This window comes from Lynx rufus, unplaced genomic scaffold (genome assembly GCF_022079265.1).
Source record: "Lynx rufus isolate CCGP_SWC_20201006 ecotype Redwood Valley unplaced genomic scaffold, mLynRuf1.p SCAF_6, whole genome shotgun sequence".
Classification (NCBI taxonomy): domain Eukaryota; kingdom Metazoa; phylum Chordata; class Mammalia; order Carnivora; family Felidae; genus Lynx; species Lynx rufus.
The window spans coordinates 23,247,195-23,267,300 of NW_025814878.1; the positions used below are offsets into that span (position 1 = coordinate 23,247,195).

The following is a 20,106-nucleotide window of genomic DNA, read 5'->3' on the forward strand; positions in this document are numbered from 1 at the left end:
CTATTATGTTGATCTCCTTACAAAACCTCTGGTTTCTGAGAAGTTTCTCTCCCTGTGGTGCTTTGGAAAGGTCTGCCGCTTGTCAAGAGTGATCAATCTTGATTCCTGAAAAGCTGTGGCTGGAATTCTAATGCCAACATGCCATGAACTGGTTTTCTGCATTAAAAAGTCTAAGCGGATGTCATCTCGACAAAAATGGTAATATAGAGACTTTGTGATTAAATAGATTTTTGATGTTAAGTGGCGATTCATGCCATAAACAATTGACAACTCAAAAATGAGAATACAAGCCTCTCGAATTTTAACTTGTTTTAACAAAGGATTTAGTTGAAAACCAAGTACTGGCAAATTCAACATCCTTTTAGAAATTACTTTTGCATGTACTTGGACTCAACCAAATTTTCAACTCTGTATCTCCACTCCGAACCAATTAGAATATTTTGGTAATTGTATGATTAGAAGTATTAGGCTTTCACTGTACATACTGATGTAAAATGAGTAAAAGTTGGATTAAAAATTGGAAGTAAAGAGGGGTGCCTGAGTGGCTCACTTGGTTAGGCATTTGACTCTTGATTTTTGCTCAGGTCATAATCTCATGGTTTGTGAGATTGAGCCTTGCATCAGGCTCTGTGATGACAGTGCACAGCCTGCTTGAGATTCTCTCTCCCTCTCTCTCTGCCCCTCCCCTGCTCTCTCTCTCTCTCTCTCTGTCAAGATAAATAAATAAACTTAAAGAAATTAAAGACTAGTTTCAAGATTGTATTACTAGAATTGCAAATATAAGGATAAGGTAAAAAGGCAATTTGATATTCCTTGGTATTATAAGAAATAAGAAAATTGTGGGATAATAATCATTAGCACTAGCAGTATGGTAGGTTTTTTACATAGATTATCTGGCTTACTCCCCAAAGCAGCACCATAATGCAGTTTCCATCATTGTTTCCATATTATAGCAAAAAAATTGAGGTCCAAAGAGTTTAGTAAAGATGCATGGATTCTAGAGCCCATCACTTAACCATGGTAATTCTGAATTAAAGAGAAGCATTCCCAGTGATAGGCCTAAAGGGAGAAGGGTGTAGGAAAGTAGGAGGTTATTAATTTTTCACAAGATTTAAAAAAAGAACATGAATCAGAACCACAAAATTTATAAACAATGGATGCAATATTTCCAAAAGAGTGGAGAATTGAAGGCTTCCTGAGAAGTGCAGTTCTTTATATCGTTTAACTTTTCAGCTTTGCAGAGCAACAGCAAATAACAGTGACCCTAGAAAGAATTCAGTAACCTCTAAGGTGGCCCTAGAAGCCTTTAAAGCACGTTAAAGCACTGATTCAAAGTAATTTTACAGTAGCAAGCATACAAAATGCCTGTGTTTGCATACATCTTGGTTGACCCTTAATTCACACTTGGTTTCCAATTAAAGGGCAAGAGTTCAACTTGGTTAGTGTGACCAAGACTGATGATATAAATGTATAGCAACTATTGAGAGTTAAGGACTCACCTTGGCCTTGGTGACTTGTCAGGAAGAGCAGCTCAGCTCTAAGAAGCTAGAAGACACAGTATGTAACAAGTCTTTCTAGGGTGTCCAGACATTTCTTCCTTCTACTCTCTGGGCCACGTTTGGGGTTATCTGGGTCAGGTCTTCTTTTTTCCTTTCTAAATTCCACTGTTCATTGCAGAAATCAGGTGTTACTCTGCCCAATTGTGCTTCCTTTCATTTTTCAGTTTTCTACTCTTGTCTTTACAAGATCATGGTCCAGTGTATTAGACAAAGAGAGGGCCTGTTTTCTCTCTGACATGAATCTGTTTCTTTTAGCCCACCATCCCCCCAACACACACACACACACACACACACACACACACACTCCTTGGTAAGGTTATTTGGAAGCGGTCTCAGAAAAGATGACTCGCTGCAGCTCTCCATATACTTAACACCCAGCTGCTCATCACTTTTGTACTAAATAGGAAGAAATCCACTTGTTTTCATACTTACTGGGCTTTCTTGAATATAATATTTATCTTTTAATCTAAACACATACATTCTTTCCAATTTTCTGAATCCTCGGGAAATATTATGAGGGTTTTCACTGAGCAAGATGTTAGGCAGAATGTGGGTAATGGGTTCAAATACAATGAAAATATGTTCAGATAGCATTTATTCTGAACATTAAATATAACATTTTTTGAGTACCTACATGTGTTCATGCACTGAGGAAACACTGACAAAGTAAAGGGCTTAGCTGTGTTACTCAAGACAGAGTATCAGATAAAACACACACACACACACACACACACACACACAGGGAAGACTCAAGACTCACCTCTGACCTAATTGGGACACTTTACCCATGTGTATTTAGTTACAGCCAAATGTCTGGCACAACCAGGGAAAACATAAAAATATTTCTACCATCTAAGAGGAAACATTTGTTACTTAATTTTTCTCTTACAATTTTAAAGATTATAAGGGCAGGTATGCCCATGATGAAATTAGCAGATCTGTGTGAGCTCCATGTTCCAGGGACCTGTGACCTAACTTTCTACATTCACAAGAGCTGAGCTCTGCTGAGGCTTGCACTTCCCTGACAAAGACAGACTATTCCATTCTCACTCCTCGTGACTGTGTACATGTTCCTGACTCCTCATTATGTCAGACCACCCCGAAGCCACAAGCTGGGGCCACCTCTCCTTTGACTCCCAACTGAATGGTCTCTATGGAATCATCTTTCACTGAGTGTGTGAAACTATCCATAGGTGGCACACCTCTTCATATCTGCTTAAAGTCCTTGGAGGGACACCCTCCATTACTATATACCAAGTCATCAATATCATACCATATCACCCCCATTATCATACCATATCATCTATATTATACTACCATATCATACCAGTATCATCCTCCATTATATATATCATATCATATCATATCATATCATATCATATCATATCTCATCATTATCATGATCATGATAAGAGAGTCCTATTTATGTACCCAATGCCAGGAAAAATGTTTTTCTTCCCAGGGAATTTTCCTAGAGATAATGAATGCTATAATTATTCTGTTACCCTTTGCCCTGTCTGCTAGGAAGTTGAGATCTCAGTTTTGCTCAATTACTTTGTGTAATTGTTCTCCTTTCCTCCTCCTTTACTATGTAGTTTTTGTCTTTCATCTTGACAGAATAGTTTTATGTCTTTGTGTTCTTATGTTTTATTGTGACTTTCTTATAAGCTTAAAAATCTTTTTGGAAATAGGTAGATGTCTAAATAGTTCTTGTCCTCAAAGTTTTTTTTTAAATTTTAAATTTCCATGTTATGTAATTTAATTTAATCTCTTATGTCATTCTCTGAACAGCTTATACCTGTGCCTCTGCTTATTATCTAATGGTTAAATTCTCTAGTTCTATTTCTGAAGTTATGAAAACTTAGAGGGGAGTATATGCCCCATGCAATTTATATCTAACCAACCCATAAGTATTTTGTTATGGGGGGCAGTGGAGGTAGTGGTGGCCAAGGAAAGGTGATAATAATGATGGCTGCTGTTACTGAATCCTTTAGCATATTTTGGAGATGGTAATGTGTCCTTTAGCATATTATCAAAGACAAAGTACAGCTATCACTTAGTTGTCAAGATTGGAAAAGTTAAACTTTAGGAAGCAAACTCCTTTTGAAACAAGCCAGAGTCAGTTTTTTTCATGCCTTATCAACAGTCAGCTTCATCCAGAGTGTATGATGCACGAAGCCAGCTGAATTAGCTATAAGACCAATTTAGAAGTTCTGTGTAATGCCTTTGAATACCTTAATGTTGACACTAAACTCATAATTCACAATTTCAGGATATGCTTCTTGTGGGGAAGAGAAGAGGGCAGGGGCAAAACAACAATGTGCAAGTTCAAAGGGGTTGAAGATGCACTTCGGGTATTTGGATTGGCACTCCGGAGCTCGCGGATGCTTGTGATTGCTTATCTGACTTATCTAAACTGCTGACGTCAAAAGAATTAGGCTAGAAATCTTATGATTACAGCTTTTCTTGTGATCTTTTCTGGTATTTCCTGTTTCCTGTCAGGCCAAATATACTTCGAGAGAGGGTTATTTTATGGCATTTCACTGTTTCTGCCTCAGCTAGACCCAGAGGTAGAGGAGGCATGAAGTAAAAATAATTAAGAACAGCAGCAGAAAGCTCTGTCTGCCCCCAACACTCCCACCCCACAGCCACTGACGTTTCTAACATCAAAAAATGTTTCTGTAACGGTTCAGAGTAGGGTCTTATTTTTAATGGAATAAGGTCTATTGTTCATTAAAAAGAAGAAGCCACTTCCATTGTATTTCTGTTACCTTATTTGGGTGGCTAATAAGCAGGCGGGCTGTGAATGGCATAATGCAGGCAGCTAAGAAGGCTTTTGAGAGGACAGGAGATAGCTTCAGAGCAAAAAGGAGGAAAACTGGCCACCAAGGCCTATACGCTTCTTTTGGGAATACAAACACCTTATAGAATCAAGAAAAATAAAAGTGGCTGCAGATGAGCTTTATAAAATCTTGCCTAAATGTTGCTAAATCTTCCATGTGCTTTCTGAGCTAAACACTATGTTTGCAAAGAAAGCTTGAGAGGGGGTTAATCCCCAATGGTTCACGGGCAAACGTACCACAGACCCACGCTTTCAATGGCCACATGCACTGGCCCTGTCTGGCCCACCCTCCTGCAACTCTACCTCCAGGCAACCATGCAGAAAGAAACATAACTATTATATAGGATCACAGTAACATTTCACTTATAATGGCTATAGCAACCAATAGCTACCATGTCTATTTATTTCATATATAACTTCCTTTAACCTCACAATCCTGTTTAAATTCTTACATCTGGTATTCTTTTCTGGTGGGCAACTACCCTTTTAGTACAATGCAGCACGCTAGATGGGAAATTCACAACCAGAGCTTGGGACTTGTCCAGAACAATTTATAATTCAAGTCTGGGAACAAGAAAAACATGTGTGTTCACATACACGCATGCATTTATGGGTGCATGTGTACTTGTTGCTTGTGTAAGATGGATACCACACATATAACACAATCGTAGAGATGTTAGTGCTTTGGAGTGAAAAGGACAGAAAATGAGATTTAGAGAGGTTATCATGGAGAGAGGCATTTTTGGAGTTTGACCATGGCAGGCAGCATGGCTGAATCAGTAGCATGGCTGGGCATTGAGGGACCTAGAATTGGCTCCAAGTATGGTGTGTAACCTCTCTGGGGCTCTCAGTTTTCTCATCAAAAAACAAAACAAAACAAAACAAAACAACTGCAGTGGTTTAACTAGATGAACTTAGAGGCACTTTCCTTTATAAAATTCAAAGACTTCTCCATTTTTCCTCTTATAATTTTTCAATGGTTCTACAAAAGTGAAGGTTTCTTGTCCATATGCAACCCAGTCCCATTAATTCTCTTTGTTTCCCACTAGTTTTTACTTTAAACATCATACTAAGTTAACTCGATTAACCTCCATTTCTCAATCGTTTCTTATGCTTTTCTGTCTTTGTACTTACATTCACGTTAATTCCTTCACCAAGAAGGTCATTTTGTCATATCTGTTGAGATATTAATGATCTTAGAGACATAGCTGTAAGCTATGTCCACACTAAGCCTTCCTGGGTCCCTCTAGAGAAGGGTGAGTTAACACGGAGTCCTCTGGGGTATCTATCACACTAGGTTTGTGTTTGAGTATGTGGTTTTATCTAACTCACTACATTATAAACTATATAAAAATTACACTTTTCTTAGACATTTCCTCATCCATCCTGTGGCACCTAGCCTTGAACAAATTGCTTAAAAAACATGGCAACCTGAAGACAGAAGAAATACGACTTGGCGAAGTAGGAGGGACAGGCTGTCGTGAAACTGTGAAGATCAGTTGTGTCAGGTCTTGAATTTGTGGAAGTGAGGATCACAGCTGGAATGGGAGATCTGGATGGAAGAACACACGGAATACACCTCCTTCAGGACAGGTTGGTACCAAGTGGCAAAGCGCTTTAACTGGATGGTTTATATATTATTTCTTGTAGTTCTGTGTAAAATACTATAGCACTTGGGAAAGTTGGTCTGTAAGTTAAAGGGAAAGTATTCAACATCTCAAAATTCTTGATATTTACCAAATATGGCCAATGAACACCAAGTTGATGGTTGGGAATACATTAGTATCTTTACCTCAAGTCTAACTCTCCACCAGCCACTGTTGGTAGGGCAGTCCTTCTAAAATGTAAATTTTATCATGTCACTTCCCACTAAAATTATTTGAAGCCTTCTCGTACCTGGAGGATGTACTCCTTAGAAAGGTAGATGAGGTCTTTGGTAATATGGCCCCAGACTACCTCCCTATGAATAAGCAGTCTTTGTCCTTCCTCAGTGTTTCCACAGAGTATTATTCCTACTGTATCTTGAGACATATGCCTTTCTACCTTGATATCAGTGAGTTGTTTATAGGTCTGTCTCATCTAACAGGTCATAACTTCTTTTTCTTCTGCTTTCGTCCCAGGCACATAACATAATGCTATGCACTGAGTAGACACTCAAACCATAATTATTCAATCGAATTGCTTTGTAAGAAAAACATAGAAATTCGATTTATTTCCCTTTCTGAATATCTTGAATAAATAACCAGTAAATAGAGGTCTCAATTTCTTCTGAGTTAGGAACAAGTCCTTATTCAATTGTGACTTCTTGCATGGTAGAAGATGCTAAATATTTGGATATGACATTAAAACACCATTTTCTATTCTGTGACCTCCTAGAGTGTTTCTCATTATTTTTGGAGGGTGGAGGCATTCAAAAATTTTTTTTTCAAAACAAAAATTTTCTAGTTCAATTTTATCTATTCACATTCTACAGTGCGTTTATCACCAAATCAAACAATAGGGCATTTAGGACTAAAGGGGGTAGAAATTGCTTTAGAGTTGATGAATCTGATGAGTTCACAGTTCTTGATTTTATATACCTATTTAACTGACAAGGAAATCTTTTCTTTTGTTCTACTGTAGAATGATACGTTGAACCAAGACAAGCAATGTGGAACTCAACTAATATTCAAAGGAGAAACTAAGGGCAAAAAGATAGGTGTACATAAACCTTGAATGACTTATAGACAGAAGAACAGGGAGGGAGGTAGATGGTTCTTCATATCAGCTACCATGGAAAAGGTAATAATGACTCCTGTTACAGAGCTAGAAGAAAACAGTGCTGTTTTCCCTGTTACAGCGCTGGCAGCCTTATTCCTCATCACCCTCACTTCTCCTGGCATCTCCCATCCCTCCCATCCTTCTCTCTAGGAGCCAGAGTGCAGAGAAAGGAGAATACCTCTTAGAAATTTCCAATGAGCACATTTAAGCAATGAAAATGTATCAGACCTGACCAGAATACAATGCACTGTATGTTTATGATTGAAATTCAGATTTGTATTAGATATAAAACCTCAGCTTTTGATGTAGAAACCAACCAGAAAGGTGTCACTTGTTCCCATTCTGTTTCATGTATTACAGTCATTCAGTTGAACTTTTCAGCGTCGAAGTCCTGAGATTGGTTGCTGAAATGCATGTGTATATTGTAACCAAAAGAGAAAGAGGTAATAGGGTAGAATAACTGGGTCCAGCATGTGCATAGGAATGTAACTAAAATAAATACTATTGAATATGCAATACTCAAGTACGGGCCCAGCACATGGTAGCTCAATCAGTGTGTAACGGAGATAGTGGGTTTTTTTTGTTTTTGTTTTTTTTTAATGTTTTTAATTTATTTTTGAGAATGAGTCACACAGTACTAGTGGTGGAGGGGCAGAGAGAGGGGGAGATGCAAAATCTGAAGCATGGTCCAGGCTCTGAGCTGTCAGCACAGAGCCTGACATGGGGCTCGAACTCACAAACCGCTAGATCATGACCTGAGCTGAAGTTGGATGCTTAACCCGCTGAGCCACCCAGGTGCCCCTGGAGGTAGTGTTTTTTGAAGAGGGAGTCAAGATTCATCATTGACCCTCAGAGTGAGAAGGGTCTTTGTGTTTGCTTGCTTTCCTTTGTTGTTGTTGTTTCGTTTGTTGGTTTTTGTGTGAGCTTGCAGCAGAACAATACACTTGAAAACTGGTCTTTGTGGAAAGATAAAGGGACTCTCTACATTCTCTCATTAGATCCCATTGTCATTGAGAGTTAGGCAGGCAGATATGGTTTCTTGCCACTTCCACACTAGAGGCTCTCTCTGGGGAAGGAGAATATGGCACAAAGTAAGGCCATCTACTCCTGACACCCTGGAGAATTACGGGGAAGAGAGTCAAAGACAGAACCCAGTGGTCAGATGAACATGCCTTGGCTCCCCAATCTCAGGCTAGCATTTTGCATTTTGTGCAGTAGGCACATTCAGATCGGTGTGCGTGGGCCCAAGGCACACGATCACCCAGAACCACCTTGCAGAAAAGAAAGGGGCAGGGGAAGTATTTATCCAAAAGAAGTAATTTAGTCTGGAAAAGATTGACCTCCACCATGATAATGAGCAAATACAAATTTTTTTATCCCATTCAGGTGGGCTAAAGAGGAAGATTTGATTAGTTGAAGAGAAACAGGCTGTATTTTACTGTACATTTCAGTGTGGACATTTGAGATCTCTGCTACAGTTGTCTTCAACAGTGACTGTTTTCATTTCTATATGTTTTTGTTTACACTTCTACTTGGATCCAGTTTCTTTGTAGTGATCTCACTTCACTTCCTTCTTCTTGGTACTCCACGGTTGTCTCCTTACTTGTCTCTTTCTCTTCTCTTTCTAACTTTTTTTTTTCAACAAAAGCTATCAACTCTTTTCAATGAATTTTTGACACAGATCCTCTAAACAAATATCTCTTTCAGTTTCCAGAAGTTGTCATCAAGGTTATCTATATTTGTGTGAGATATTTGGGTGCCATCCAAAAGAGATGCAGAAATAAGTAAGAAAAGAGTCTTGTGCTTTGGCTTTAATTCTAGAAGAAAGGAAAATCTGAGGATGTTCTAATTATTGCACTAAATGTGTCTCGATGCCCTTGGTTGTTTAATTTTCCTTATGAATGCTTTAACTAAAGATTTACATTTATTTTGGCACATTTATTACATTTCTCATTACATTACATTTACTTACATTTATTTTTGTTTGATCTCTCTACTGACCTTGATTTTATTTTACAATTTTCTGGTTTTCCACCTTTCGATTTCTACTATCAAGAACATGCAACTGCTACTCAATCTCTTTTGAAAAATTTGTCCCTTTCTCTCTAGGGATTTTATTTTTCTGTAATCAGCCTGGCCCCTTGGACTCACTTTTAAGGCCACACACAACTAAACCTTGCTTTGTCTTGTCGACTCTGCCTTCCAATTGCACACAAGGCCTACTTTTAAGTTTTATCTTGTTACTAATGATAAGGACCATGACCTAAAGGCTCTTCTTTAGTCTTCCTTCAGCACGTGTGTGAGAGCTGAGGGAATAACAAAATGCTCAGGACAGGGGCGTGGTTTATAATCTATAACATATCATGCCAAGCAGATTTTTTAGGTGAGAAGAAGTATTCTGAAGAAAGACTCTCTCATAATGTTGTAGTTCAAGGAATTTAAGACAAACGGAAGGATACAAAGCTCACCTCTTGGGTGGTCTCTTAGCATTTTAGAGATTGAAGTCAATTCTAAAGAGAAATTTATGGAAAGACAGGGAAAAAATAGAAAAAGAAATAATGATGTCTACACTGTATACAGATCTAGGCTAGGGCACTGTATTAAATCACAAGTACTTTGTGTTCTGCTTCCTCTTTTTGATAGGGTGATATATACCTACCACATACTATGAGGTGTATTGATAATTGAAGAGTGAGAAAAATCAGGTAGTAGAAAAGACCACACTCTTCTTTACATTGCTTCTGTGAGTGAAAAAAATAACTTGGAGATTTTGGTCTTTTTACAATAAAGCTTCTAATGTTTTCCTTTTAGAAATTAGTAAGATGCAAAAGTCAATGCTCTGCTGTTCAGTTAACCAGACTTGTTTAAAAAAAAAAAAAAGAAAGAAGAAAGAAAGAAAGAAAGAAAGAAAGAAAGAAAGAAAGAAAAGGAAAAAAAAAACTGTTTCCAGGCAAAGAGCAGAGGACGTGGGAATAACATCCTCCATTCAGCTCCAACCCCTCAAAATCTCATTTGTAGGACTGGGTAAACACACACCTTCCGCATTCTATTTTTGAAATTACGTTGAGGAATATACAGACTGTTATCTGTAAAAAAAGCAACTTTTCAAACTTTAGTTGATATAAAATGTTCCAAAATGCCTGAACAGAGTAATTATTTTTAAAGTATATAAAAGCATTCACAATTTATATGCATTTGCTCTAAAATTTTATAATTATCAGTGCACTGCAACTTCCCTATATGAATATAGAACTGTCTCATATTAGTTTTGTACATAGTTTATACCCTTTTAATAGTTGGGGAATCCACTGTCATGTATTCTTTTCTTTTATTTTAAAAGCTATAATGACTAATACTGATCCTCTACCAGAATATAAACTTAAAAATGATTCCATTAAAAGGAATAACTAAATTCATATTTCTTGAGTAATCTTTGCCTAGAAAAAAATGTTCATTCATGCATTTAATGGCAAATTGTAAGCTATTTTGTTCCTTCTGATAATTTCCTTTTTTTTACTTATCGAAGTGTATTGAGTGGCTAATGTGTGAAAGATGTTAGGAAGAACACAAAGAAAATAGAATGTTCTTCAGATTGTCAAAAAGCTGAGAAGCCAGGAGGGAAGGAAGAAAATGTACATTAATTATGACAAAGTGATTTGTTTGTGAAAGAAATACAGAGAAAGTTCTGTGAGACTTCAAAAGAGAAAGACACACACTCCTTCAGTAACCTCAGGAAGGCTTTGTGCAGGGAATGGTATATGAGTGGGGTCTTAAGGAATGGCAGAAGTTGGGGGCATGGAGGGAAGTCAACAATGAACAGAAAGCCAGGATGTAGCTGTGGCATGCTTGTCCTGTCTGGGTTGAATGCAAGTGCTTATGGGGCAATAATGACAAATAAGATGGGAAAAGTGAGCTAGTTCCAGACTGTGGAGAGCTTTAAATGCAGGATAAAAGTATTTGGATTTTCTCTGCAGACAATAGAGTATCACTGAAGGATTCTGAAGAAGGGCAAGACATATTCTGATTTTTCTTTTGATGTTACTGATCTCAATCACACAGTAGAAAGAAGAGGGGTAGAGAACGGCATGTTGGTGCCTCAGTCAGTTAAGCGTCCAACTTTGGCTCAGGTCATGATCTTGCAGTTCATCAGTTTGAGTCCCGCAATGGGCTGTCTGATCTGATCACAGTCTGATCTCAAAGCAGAGCCGTTCCCCACTCACGTTTTCTCTCTCCCTCTCTCTCAAAAATAAATAAAACATCAAAAAGAAAAAAAAAAGAAGAAGGGTAGAGAGAGTACTAGAGTTAGGAGCTACTGCAAGATGATAAAGAAAACATGAAGTTTGGCCAAGGGCCATGGAACTAAATAGAAAGCAGGTGATGAGCATGAGGTATTGTTGAGAAAATAGCAATAATACCAATAATTATAATAGTTAACATCTACTGAGAATGTAGTAGGGCTTAGGCTCTTTTCTAGGCTTTTTTTCTTGGTATTATCTCATTTAGTCTTCACCTTTTGTGAAGGTGCTATCATTATTCCCTTTTTATAGAAGAGGCAACTGAGGCACAGAGAGGTGAAATAATTTGCCCAGGTTCACACAGTTTGAGTGAGAGAGGTAAGACTTAAAAATTTGAAAATCTCAGCACTGCACCAATACTCTGGTACTACTAATTTGTATTATGGACTTAGAACCAACCGGAACTGGGCAGTTAGAGCAGTTTTGAAAAAGGGTTTCTGCAGAGGTCATGTCATTTATAAAAATAGGGAAGTCATGTGAAGGACAAGATTTAGTGAAAGTAAGACGCTGTCTTCCAGTTTTTGCTCAATTTTGCATTCTGATTTAAGAACAGATTAGGGGTGCCTGGTGGCTCAGTCGGCCAAGCATTCAACTCTTGATTTTGGCTCAGGTCATGTTCCCAGTGTCGTGGAATAGAGCCCTACACTGGGCTCTGCACTTAGCGTGGAGCCTACTTGAGATTCTCTTTCTCTCCCTCTACTCCTCTCTCTCCCACTCACACACTCTTTCTCTAAAATAAATTAAAAAAAACAAACAGATTCAAGTGTCAACGATTATTACCCAGTTTAGCTACAGATTGAATGCAAACTAATGCACAAGTAGTTATTTTAGAAAAATGTTTTGAATTAATGTCAAGTTATCTACTGTTAAGACTCATTGATTCTTTGATCAAAGCAATTTGTCCTGCTTTGAATGAGATCATTAATACTGATGAGTGATTGAAAATGTGTTTGAATTTTAACAAATGATTTTGAATTTCACCACTTTTATTGCCAATACTTGGGAGTTGACAGAAAGGTTTAAACCAATGAATGCTTGTTTTCACATAGATGCTGTAGATAGAACTCCCGTTCACCAATTTATAATTGTTCTTCTCTTGATAAGCATTTGATTCTTCCCTGAGTCCCTAGACCTTAGCACAGTCGCTGGCATACATTAAACATCCAATAAATGCTCCTTGACCTATAATCATAAGAATGTTCAATCTTCAATATATTTATATTATGCTTGATACTTGAGGTACTTTAAAATAGTACTTTGTTTTTTTTTTTTTATTTTTTTTTTCAACGTTTATTTATTTTTGGGACAGAGAGAGACAGAGCATGAACGGGGGAGGGGCAGAGAGAGAGGGAGACACAGAATCGGAAACAGGCTCCGGGCTCTGAGCCATCAGCCCAGAGCCTGACGTGGGGCTCGAACTCACGGACCGCGAGATCGTGACCTGACTGAAGTCGGACGCTTAACCGACTGCGCCACCCAGGCGCCCCTAAAATAGTACTTTGAATGTCAATTTGAATTGTAGAGTTTTGGAATCAAAGAATTCTTTTGGAGATTTTTTTCCTCTGAGGTGGTTTAATTTTTAGAGCGAAGTATAAAGCAAATTTCTGATATTTTATTCTCCTGGAAAGGCTGGGAAAGTTACAATGGCATGGGGAAAATATATATATATATATATATATATTTTTTAGGGAGTTAGGTATTTTTATATTTTTCTGATACCAAAGGCTATTGAAATGAGCACAAGCTTAATAAATAAGTAAATAATGTAAAATTTAGACCAGAGACACCAAAAGAAAGGTAAGTTCTGTGGCTATAGAATTTGTAGTTATTTGGTTGAATTCCAAAATAAAATTATTTATTCAACTGAGAACAAGCTCTGTTAGGAGATGTCTAGCTTTAGGTTGCTGCCGAGAATCACAATTAGACTAATACTTGCACTTACTGCATTTGAGAAACTGCCTATTTATTTCCTGCCCTTCTTCTCCCTCCCCAGAACCCCCTCCTGGGCATGCTACCACCACCATGCTTTAAAGCTTACTTTTTTTTTTTTTTTTTTTTGATGATAGATGGGGAATCTTCCCCTGGGCCTTCCCAGCACTTGAAGCTTGGATCTAAAACTAAAGCCCTCAAAATAGTAGAAAAATGTAAAGGCACAATTGTCTAGCTTATTTTGCATGGTAATATAATTTTTCTGGTTTGACCAAGATTTGTATTATATCATGAGTTCCTATGTTTTTACCTTTACATATAATCAATAAAACAATGTCTTAGTTAACTTTAAATAACCTAGCCTGTGCCTGACTTGTGTCAGTTTTGTGGACTACAGCTGGGTGATGGAGATCCTGTTCTGGTTCTAACACAGGGTCAGTATGTGACCCCAGACAAGTTGTTTAGTCTCTAATCCACTCTTCACCTCTTTGGATTAACTAGATAATTAGACCATCCTTTGTTTCATAAAGGGAAAACAATGTGAGTATTAAGAAAATTAAACAGTTGGATATGATCCAATGAACTGAGTTGGTGCACCAACTTTGGGCATGCTGATCACTTCCAGAGCTCTCTCCAGAGCAAACAGTGCCTCCACCAAAGCCCAGATGCACAACATGTGAAGATGACGAGCCCCACTTCTTCCTGTCATCCCCCATTCCCTCCTCCAGCCTATCGCTATGACAGTCACTGTTAGTTTCCAGCCAACACCCATCTGAAGCTGGAAGGAAGATGTTCATACATGTAACCTCCTCTCTCGCACGTCCTTGCTCCCTTCAGGGGACACTGTTCCGGTCTGTCGTCCATCACTCACAATTTAGTGAAGCTCATCTTAAAGCCTCTCATGAATACATATTTATGCATTTATTTTCCCACAAATTCTTTTGCTGTCTGCCTTTATTACCTAAGCAAAATCTCAGAACACTTTTCCATTATACTTGTGAGAAACCAAGTCCCAGTCTTGTGTGAGATGTATGAACGAAAATAAGGATGCCCCTCCATAAAGAAAAGAAGAGCTGGAGGCTTTAAGGTTACATTCAACTTACTAAAAAACAGTGATATCCACCTCTGAAGTCTTGAAGACTATTGGTTCTATTTGGAACTTCTGCAATTTCATGGTTTTTAAAACATGTAAACCTATGTATCAGTTACCACAAGCAGTGAAAATATACATAGAATGTTTTAGCTTTCAGTTTTCTTGTGTGTGGTTATAGCATGGCAAATATATTGTGTGATACAAATGTAACATCTATACAGGTACAGATAGCAGAGAGGAGGAAACAAACGACTGTGGGGGAAGATGCCCGGGCATGGGGGTGGAGAGCAGGAAAGCCCTCACAAAGAAAGGGATGTTTGAAGTGGACTTTGTGGTTTGAATTAAAATTTATTTATTTATTTATTTATTTATTTATTTATTTATTTATTATTTTACTAAAAATTTTTTTAATCTTTTTTAAAAAATTTATTGTTGAGAGAGAGAGAGAGAGAGAGAGAGAGAGTGGGGGAGGGGCAGAGAGAGAGGGAGACAGAATCCAAAGCAGTTCCAGGCTCTGAGCTGTCAGCACAGAGCCCAATGTGGGGCTCAACCCCACGAACTGTGAGATCATGACCTGAGCTGAAATCGGATGCTTAACCAACTGAGCCACGCTGGTGCCCTGTTTTATTTTTATTTTTTAAAAATTTTATTTATTTATTTATTTATTTATTTATTTATTTTGAGAGAGAGAGACAGAGACAGAGAGAGAGGGAGAGAGAGAATCTCAAGCAGGTTCTGTGTCAGCTCGGACCCTGATATGGGGTTGGATCCCACAAACTGTAAGATCAACAGTCAGATGCTTAACCGACTGAGCCACGCAGGCGCCCCTGAATTAAAGCATTTTTAGTTGGCTAAGTCAAAGAAAGACATTCCAAGCACTAGGCAAAGCTCAGAGATAGGGCACCACTTGACGCATTTTGAGGAACAGGAAGTTGTTAGCACTGTCAAAATATGAATTGTGTGAGAGTTCTGAGGCAAGGGTCAGATGAGAGAGAGAGAGCGAGGTTGAGAGAGAAAGAGAGATAGTGAGAGAGAGAGATCATTATATGTCTTGGTGTCTTTTTGACAAGCTTTCTACCATAAAACCTGTACACTAACTGAATACAGCCTAAACCCTGTCTTTCTAAAAATGGAAACACGCCAGATTTTTGGAACTATTCTTCAAGCGTTCCTGAGACCCTCACTGTCACGCTGTTCTGGGTAGAATGGCACAGAACACCTGATTCGGGGAGGAGCTTCAGCATCAGGGACAGGACGGGAGGAAGTAGGAGACAATTTGGAAAGTGAAGCAACTTGTCTTTGGGGCTGCACCACATGGCTCAGGCTGCATACGTGGATGACAAGTTCTCATGCCCATGACAGGAAGGGAGAGCCCCTCATCTCCCTGAGAATGCTGGGGCAGGGAAGGAAGAAGAAGAAGAGGCAGACCTCCTTGGAGAAGGTATCCTGCAAACAGGACAAAGGGGACAGCAGACCAGGGAACAGCCTGTCCGGGAGCCAAAGTGGCTGCTGAGAGATTCCACTGCGAGTGAGGCAGTGGTCCAGGGATAAATTAAGACTCCACTAGTCAGCTTTGCAACGTCCTGAAAAATGTTCCTTTTAAGTGAGAAAGAGTCACAGAAGTTCTATTTTCTGTCTGTAGTACTGCTTTTTTCAAGAATTAACCCCCCACCCACCTATAGTACAAATAACAACATAAACCTATCCCCAACACGCGCTAACGGCTGTTGAATTAGGTAACTTTATCAAAAGCGCAATTTGAAATACGAATTTTAATCACTTAATTTACTGAAACAAACCAAGAGTGGTAACAGTTGAAGTGTCACAGTGAAGTTGTCTGTCCAGGTGGGTTTTTCCATCTGTCTTGTACGACTCCCATGAAATACGGATGGCTTTGGCATTACCTCATTTCTTCTGACCAAGACCCGTTTCCCTGGGCATTCATCTCCAATTTGCCACATAAACCTCAGTCTCACTGGTTTTCTTCTCATCCCTAAGTACTCATGTTTACTAGAGACCAACACTATTTTTCCCCTTCCTTTCAAGTCTTTTTTTTTTTTTTTTTTGGTCCAGAACATTATTTTGTAATGATATTCTTTTTAGATCATTAGGCAACTTACAAAAGTTTCTACATAAATTGTTAAAAATCAGATTAGCTGCATTTTGACTTCTTAGTCCCTTTCCATGTAGGAAGAGAGGTAATTTTTGGTCTATCTGTCCCGTCTAGGCTCCTACCTCTCACCACCAACGGTATGTCAGGATTCTGTTGCATAGGGCTAGCCAAGACTTCAAATGCATAAACACACGCTCGTATTTGTTCTTCTAAAGTGAACCACCACTTTCCAAATAGCTACCAACACATTCCCCAAAGGAAGAGAGCACCCTGCGACCAGTTACGGTTTCTTAGTTTACGGTTTTATCAGAGCCTCTTGGGATCCTTCGCAGGGATCCTAGCTGTCCTGGTGGTTGTGGTGCCGGCTGTCAGAAAGGTTCTCCACAACTGTCCTAAACACAGCACATTCTTATAACATGACAAAGTCCCTATGAGTCATCGTTTCCACATTTGTGAGGGAGTTGATTTTTCCTGGTATCAATGGGGGAATCTGTATTATTGATCGTCACCTCCAAAGGGGAAATCGAGGCAAGGAAGTTTGCCAACTTTCCCAGGACATGCAAAGCTTCCAGACCACTCAGTCTTGGGAACACGATACATGCCGTAGCTCCATAGTTAAAGATCGGGAAACGTATTTTACTTTATAAAAAGCGTTACAAAAAGCAGCCCAGGAAGAATATCGTCTGGGAGAGAATTCTGACTTGCCAATAAGGAATTGCAGGGGCAGGATCGCCAGTAAAGAACATCTAATGCCACCTCCACCTTCTTTTGGGGGGACTGAAGTTCAGGAAATTTCACTTGTTTAAGCCGCAGGGCAAGCAAGTGTGAGCGGAGCCCAGAGCCCAGGTTACTGGATCCCCAGTCTGTTAATGCTCCTCCTACCACATCCTTCTTAATTTTAAAGATGCCTTCCTACGATGGAGCAAACATTCATTAATCACAGCCCTCGAACCCCGTGCTGCAAGTGGTCTTCCTTCCTTCTCCCGTTTTTCTGGCTCGGGCTCTGCACGGCAGGGACCCAAAGCAATCGGACTTGGCCCTGTTACCTCTCGCACCTCACAATTTACCTGCGAAGCTGTGGAGAGCATCTTCGTTCTCCAGAACGCCTCTCTGTTTGGTCGCCTGCAGCTCACTTTTGGATTTCCAGACCAGCTTTACCATCCTGATCATCTCGGGCAAGTCCCAGGGCAGCGGCCCCTGCTGGCACCCCGGCCGGCCGCCCGCGGAGGAGGGCAGCGCACCTTCTGGGGCCGTCCACCTCCTGCCCAGCTCTGCCGAGTGGAAGTAGCGCTCGAGGACAGGCATTCTGCCCCGTCCCCCCGCGGAGCAGCTGGGGCCGCTGCTGCCGGGGCCGCCGCGGCCGCCGCCGCCGCCAGACGGGAGAGTCTTCCCAGGCAGGGGAAGGCGAAGCCCCGGGAAATCTCCTCCAGCTCCGGAAAGGCAAGCCTCCTCCAGCCTGGCACAGCCTCCCTGTCGCTCAGGCGCTCGCAAACACTGACGACGCGGCGACTCACTTGCCCAGGTTTCTCGCCGGTGAGAAGTGCCACCGCGCTCGCTCCTTGGAGACGAGCGCACTTTCCCCCCCACCCAGCTCTCCCGGGCACTGGCGGCACCGCGCTTAATTAATCCCAGGCCGCCGCTGGGACGGCTGCTGGGGGGAAAGCCATCGAGGCTCTAGCGTTTGCCTGTCCTCTTCGGATTCATTTGTTCTCCGCTCTCCTCTGGTGCTTGTCAAAGTTTGTCAAGTGGCTTGTCTCCAGGCCAAGAAGCGGGGCTCCCCCTTTGCCAGCTTCTCCGAGGGCTCCTCCAGAGGCCGGTCGGTTATCTGAAGGTGTCAGGTGAAGAGTGCGCCCCCCTCCCCCCGCTCCGTGGTGCAGGAAGCCTAGAAGCTTCCCTGGCTCTAGCCCCGCAAGTCCCAAGGAGCTCTCGGAAAACGGGAAGTTGAGCACTGGCAGAACCGATTTGCAGCTGCTGCTCTCTGGAAGGACTGGCGGGGGGCCACCTTGTCTGTCCCCCGCGTCTGCACTGGGATGGGGTTAGGCAGAAGGCTCTGGGATGGGTCCTCACCCCACAGTTCACACACTCCCCTCCCCCACACCCCTCCCCCTCGCTGTCACTGGGTTCTCAGCAAACCTAACTGGGTTTTGGCCTATTGGTCAAATCCCTTCGTAACCTCAGCCGCCCTTCAGCTGGAAGGGAAATAACATTGAATCACATCCCAAAGCTAACTCTGAAAGAAGTGAATTAGGGAAGCACCAAGATCCTCACGCGATCGTGCAGTGGGGTTGCGAAGTCTGGATAGGTACCCTGGGCTTGTTAAAACCCCCTCGCAAAGAAAACTGTAATCATTTTAAAGGCTATTCATGGGGGGGGGGTGGCGTACGTGGCACTGGAAAGAAAGGAGAGAGTGTTGAAGATCCACTTTCCAGAGACAGAGCGCTGTGGACTTGATATTTGGGTCGCTAACTGCTGTGCCCCCACCTGCGAGGGGTTCAGCTGAGGACAGTCCTGGGCCAGGCGCAAGCCGGGTCCCACGGCTCAGGTGAAGAAGCCAGCCCTGCAAGTCAGAACCACACAACAGAAGGGGGTGCCCCCTGTAGCTTATGTGAAAAGCCCCAGACATAAATGAAAGTGGGGTGGTATTGTGTTGGGCACTTTTGTCAGCAAATTGGGTTTGTAGGAACAATTTGAAGTTGAACATTCACGTGGCTAGCTCCTGTTTTCTTGGCGGTCATTGCAACAAGCCCATCTTTTTCTCCTCTTCACATCTCTGCCATTGCAAAGGGCTTTATTTTGCTTGGCATTTTGTTTTGCTGATGTACAATCTGTTGCTCCTGTTCTACATTCCTTGCGGGGCATGTTTATCACACAGTCATTTGATGTTTCTTCAGGGGAGAGAAGAGGAGACTTCGGGGAAAGGAAAAAGACCGTTGTAAGGTGTGTTTTATTTTCATTGCCCTCACGTCATTTTTTACAATGTGAAACCAGCAAAGGCTACTGTAATTTTGTTGTTGTTATTATTCCTCTAAATCTAGGGTTAATAAGTTTAGTTTTCCACACTGAGTTAAATGGCTTTTCTCTTTTTCTGGATGGAAAAATACACTGGTAAACCTACTTTCTTTCCTACTAGGTGAGGAAGCATCAACATCTTTGAGGGTATAAAATAACAATAAAAGACACTGAAGACACTGCTGCTTGTGAATTTCATTATTGAAATATTAATCAGACAGCTCTTCCTATAACAACTACATATTCACTTAGCCCAATTTGGGAAAAATCAGTGTTCCACTTATGAGAAAGATGAGCCTTTTTTTTTTTTAAATAAAGTTAATTTATTTATTTTGAGAGAGAGAGAGAGAGAGAGAGAGCGAGCACATGAGTGGGGTAGGGACAGAAAGAGAGGGAGAGAGAATTCCAAGCAGGCTCCCTGCTGACACAGTGCAGAGCCAGACTCAGGGCTCGAACTCACGAACTGTGAGATCATGACCTGAGCCGAAATCAAGAGTCAGATGCTC

At 40.8% G+C, this 20,106-nt stretch overlaps 1 protein-coding gene across 1 annotated transcript in view; it reads right to left on the reverse strand.

Moving 5' to 3' along the window:
- PDE7B (phosphodiesterase 7B) overlaps positions 1-18,224 on the reverse strand; it is a 141,394-nt gene extending 123,170 nt beyond the window's left edge. The window contains exon 1 of the mRNA XM_047102309.1: positions 17,659-18,224. Within this exon, the coding sequence (XP_046958265.1) occupies positions 17,659-17,896 (238 nt within the window). The 5' untranslated portion in view covers positions 17,897-18,224. The remainder of the gene's footprint in view (positions 1-17,658) is intronic.
- Between the last annotated feature and the right edge of the window lie 1,882 nt (positions 18,225-20,106).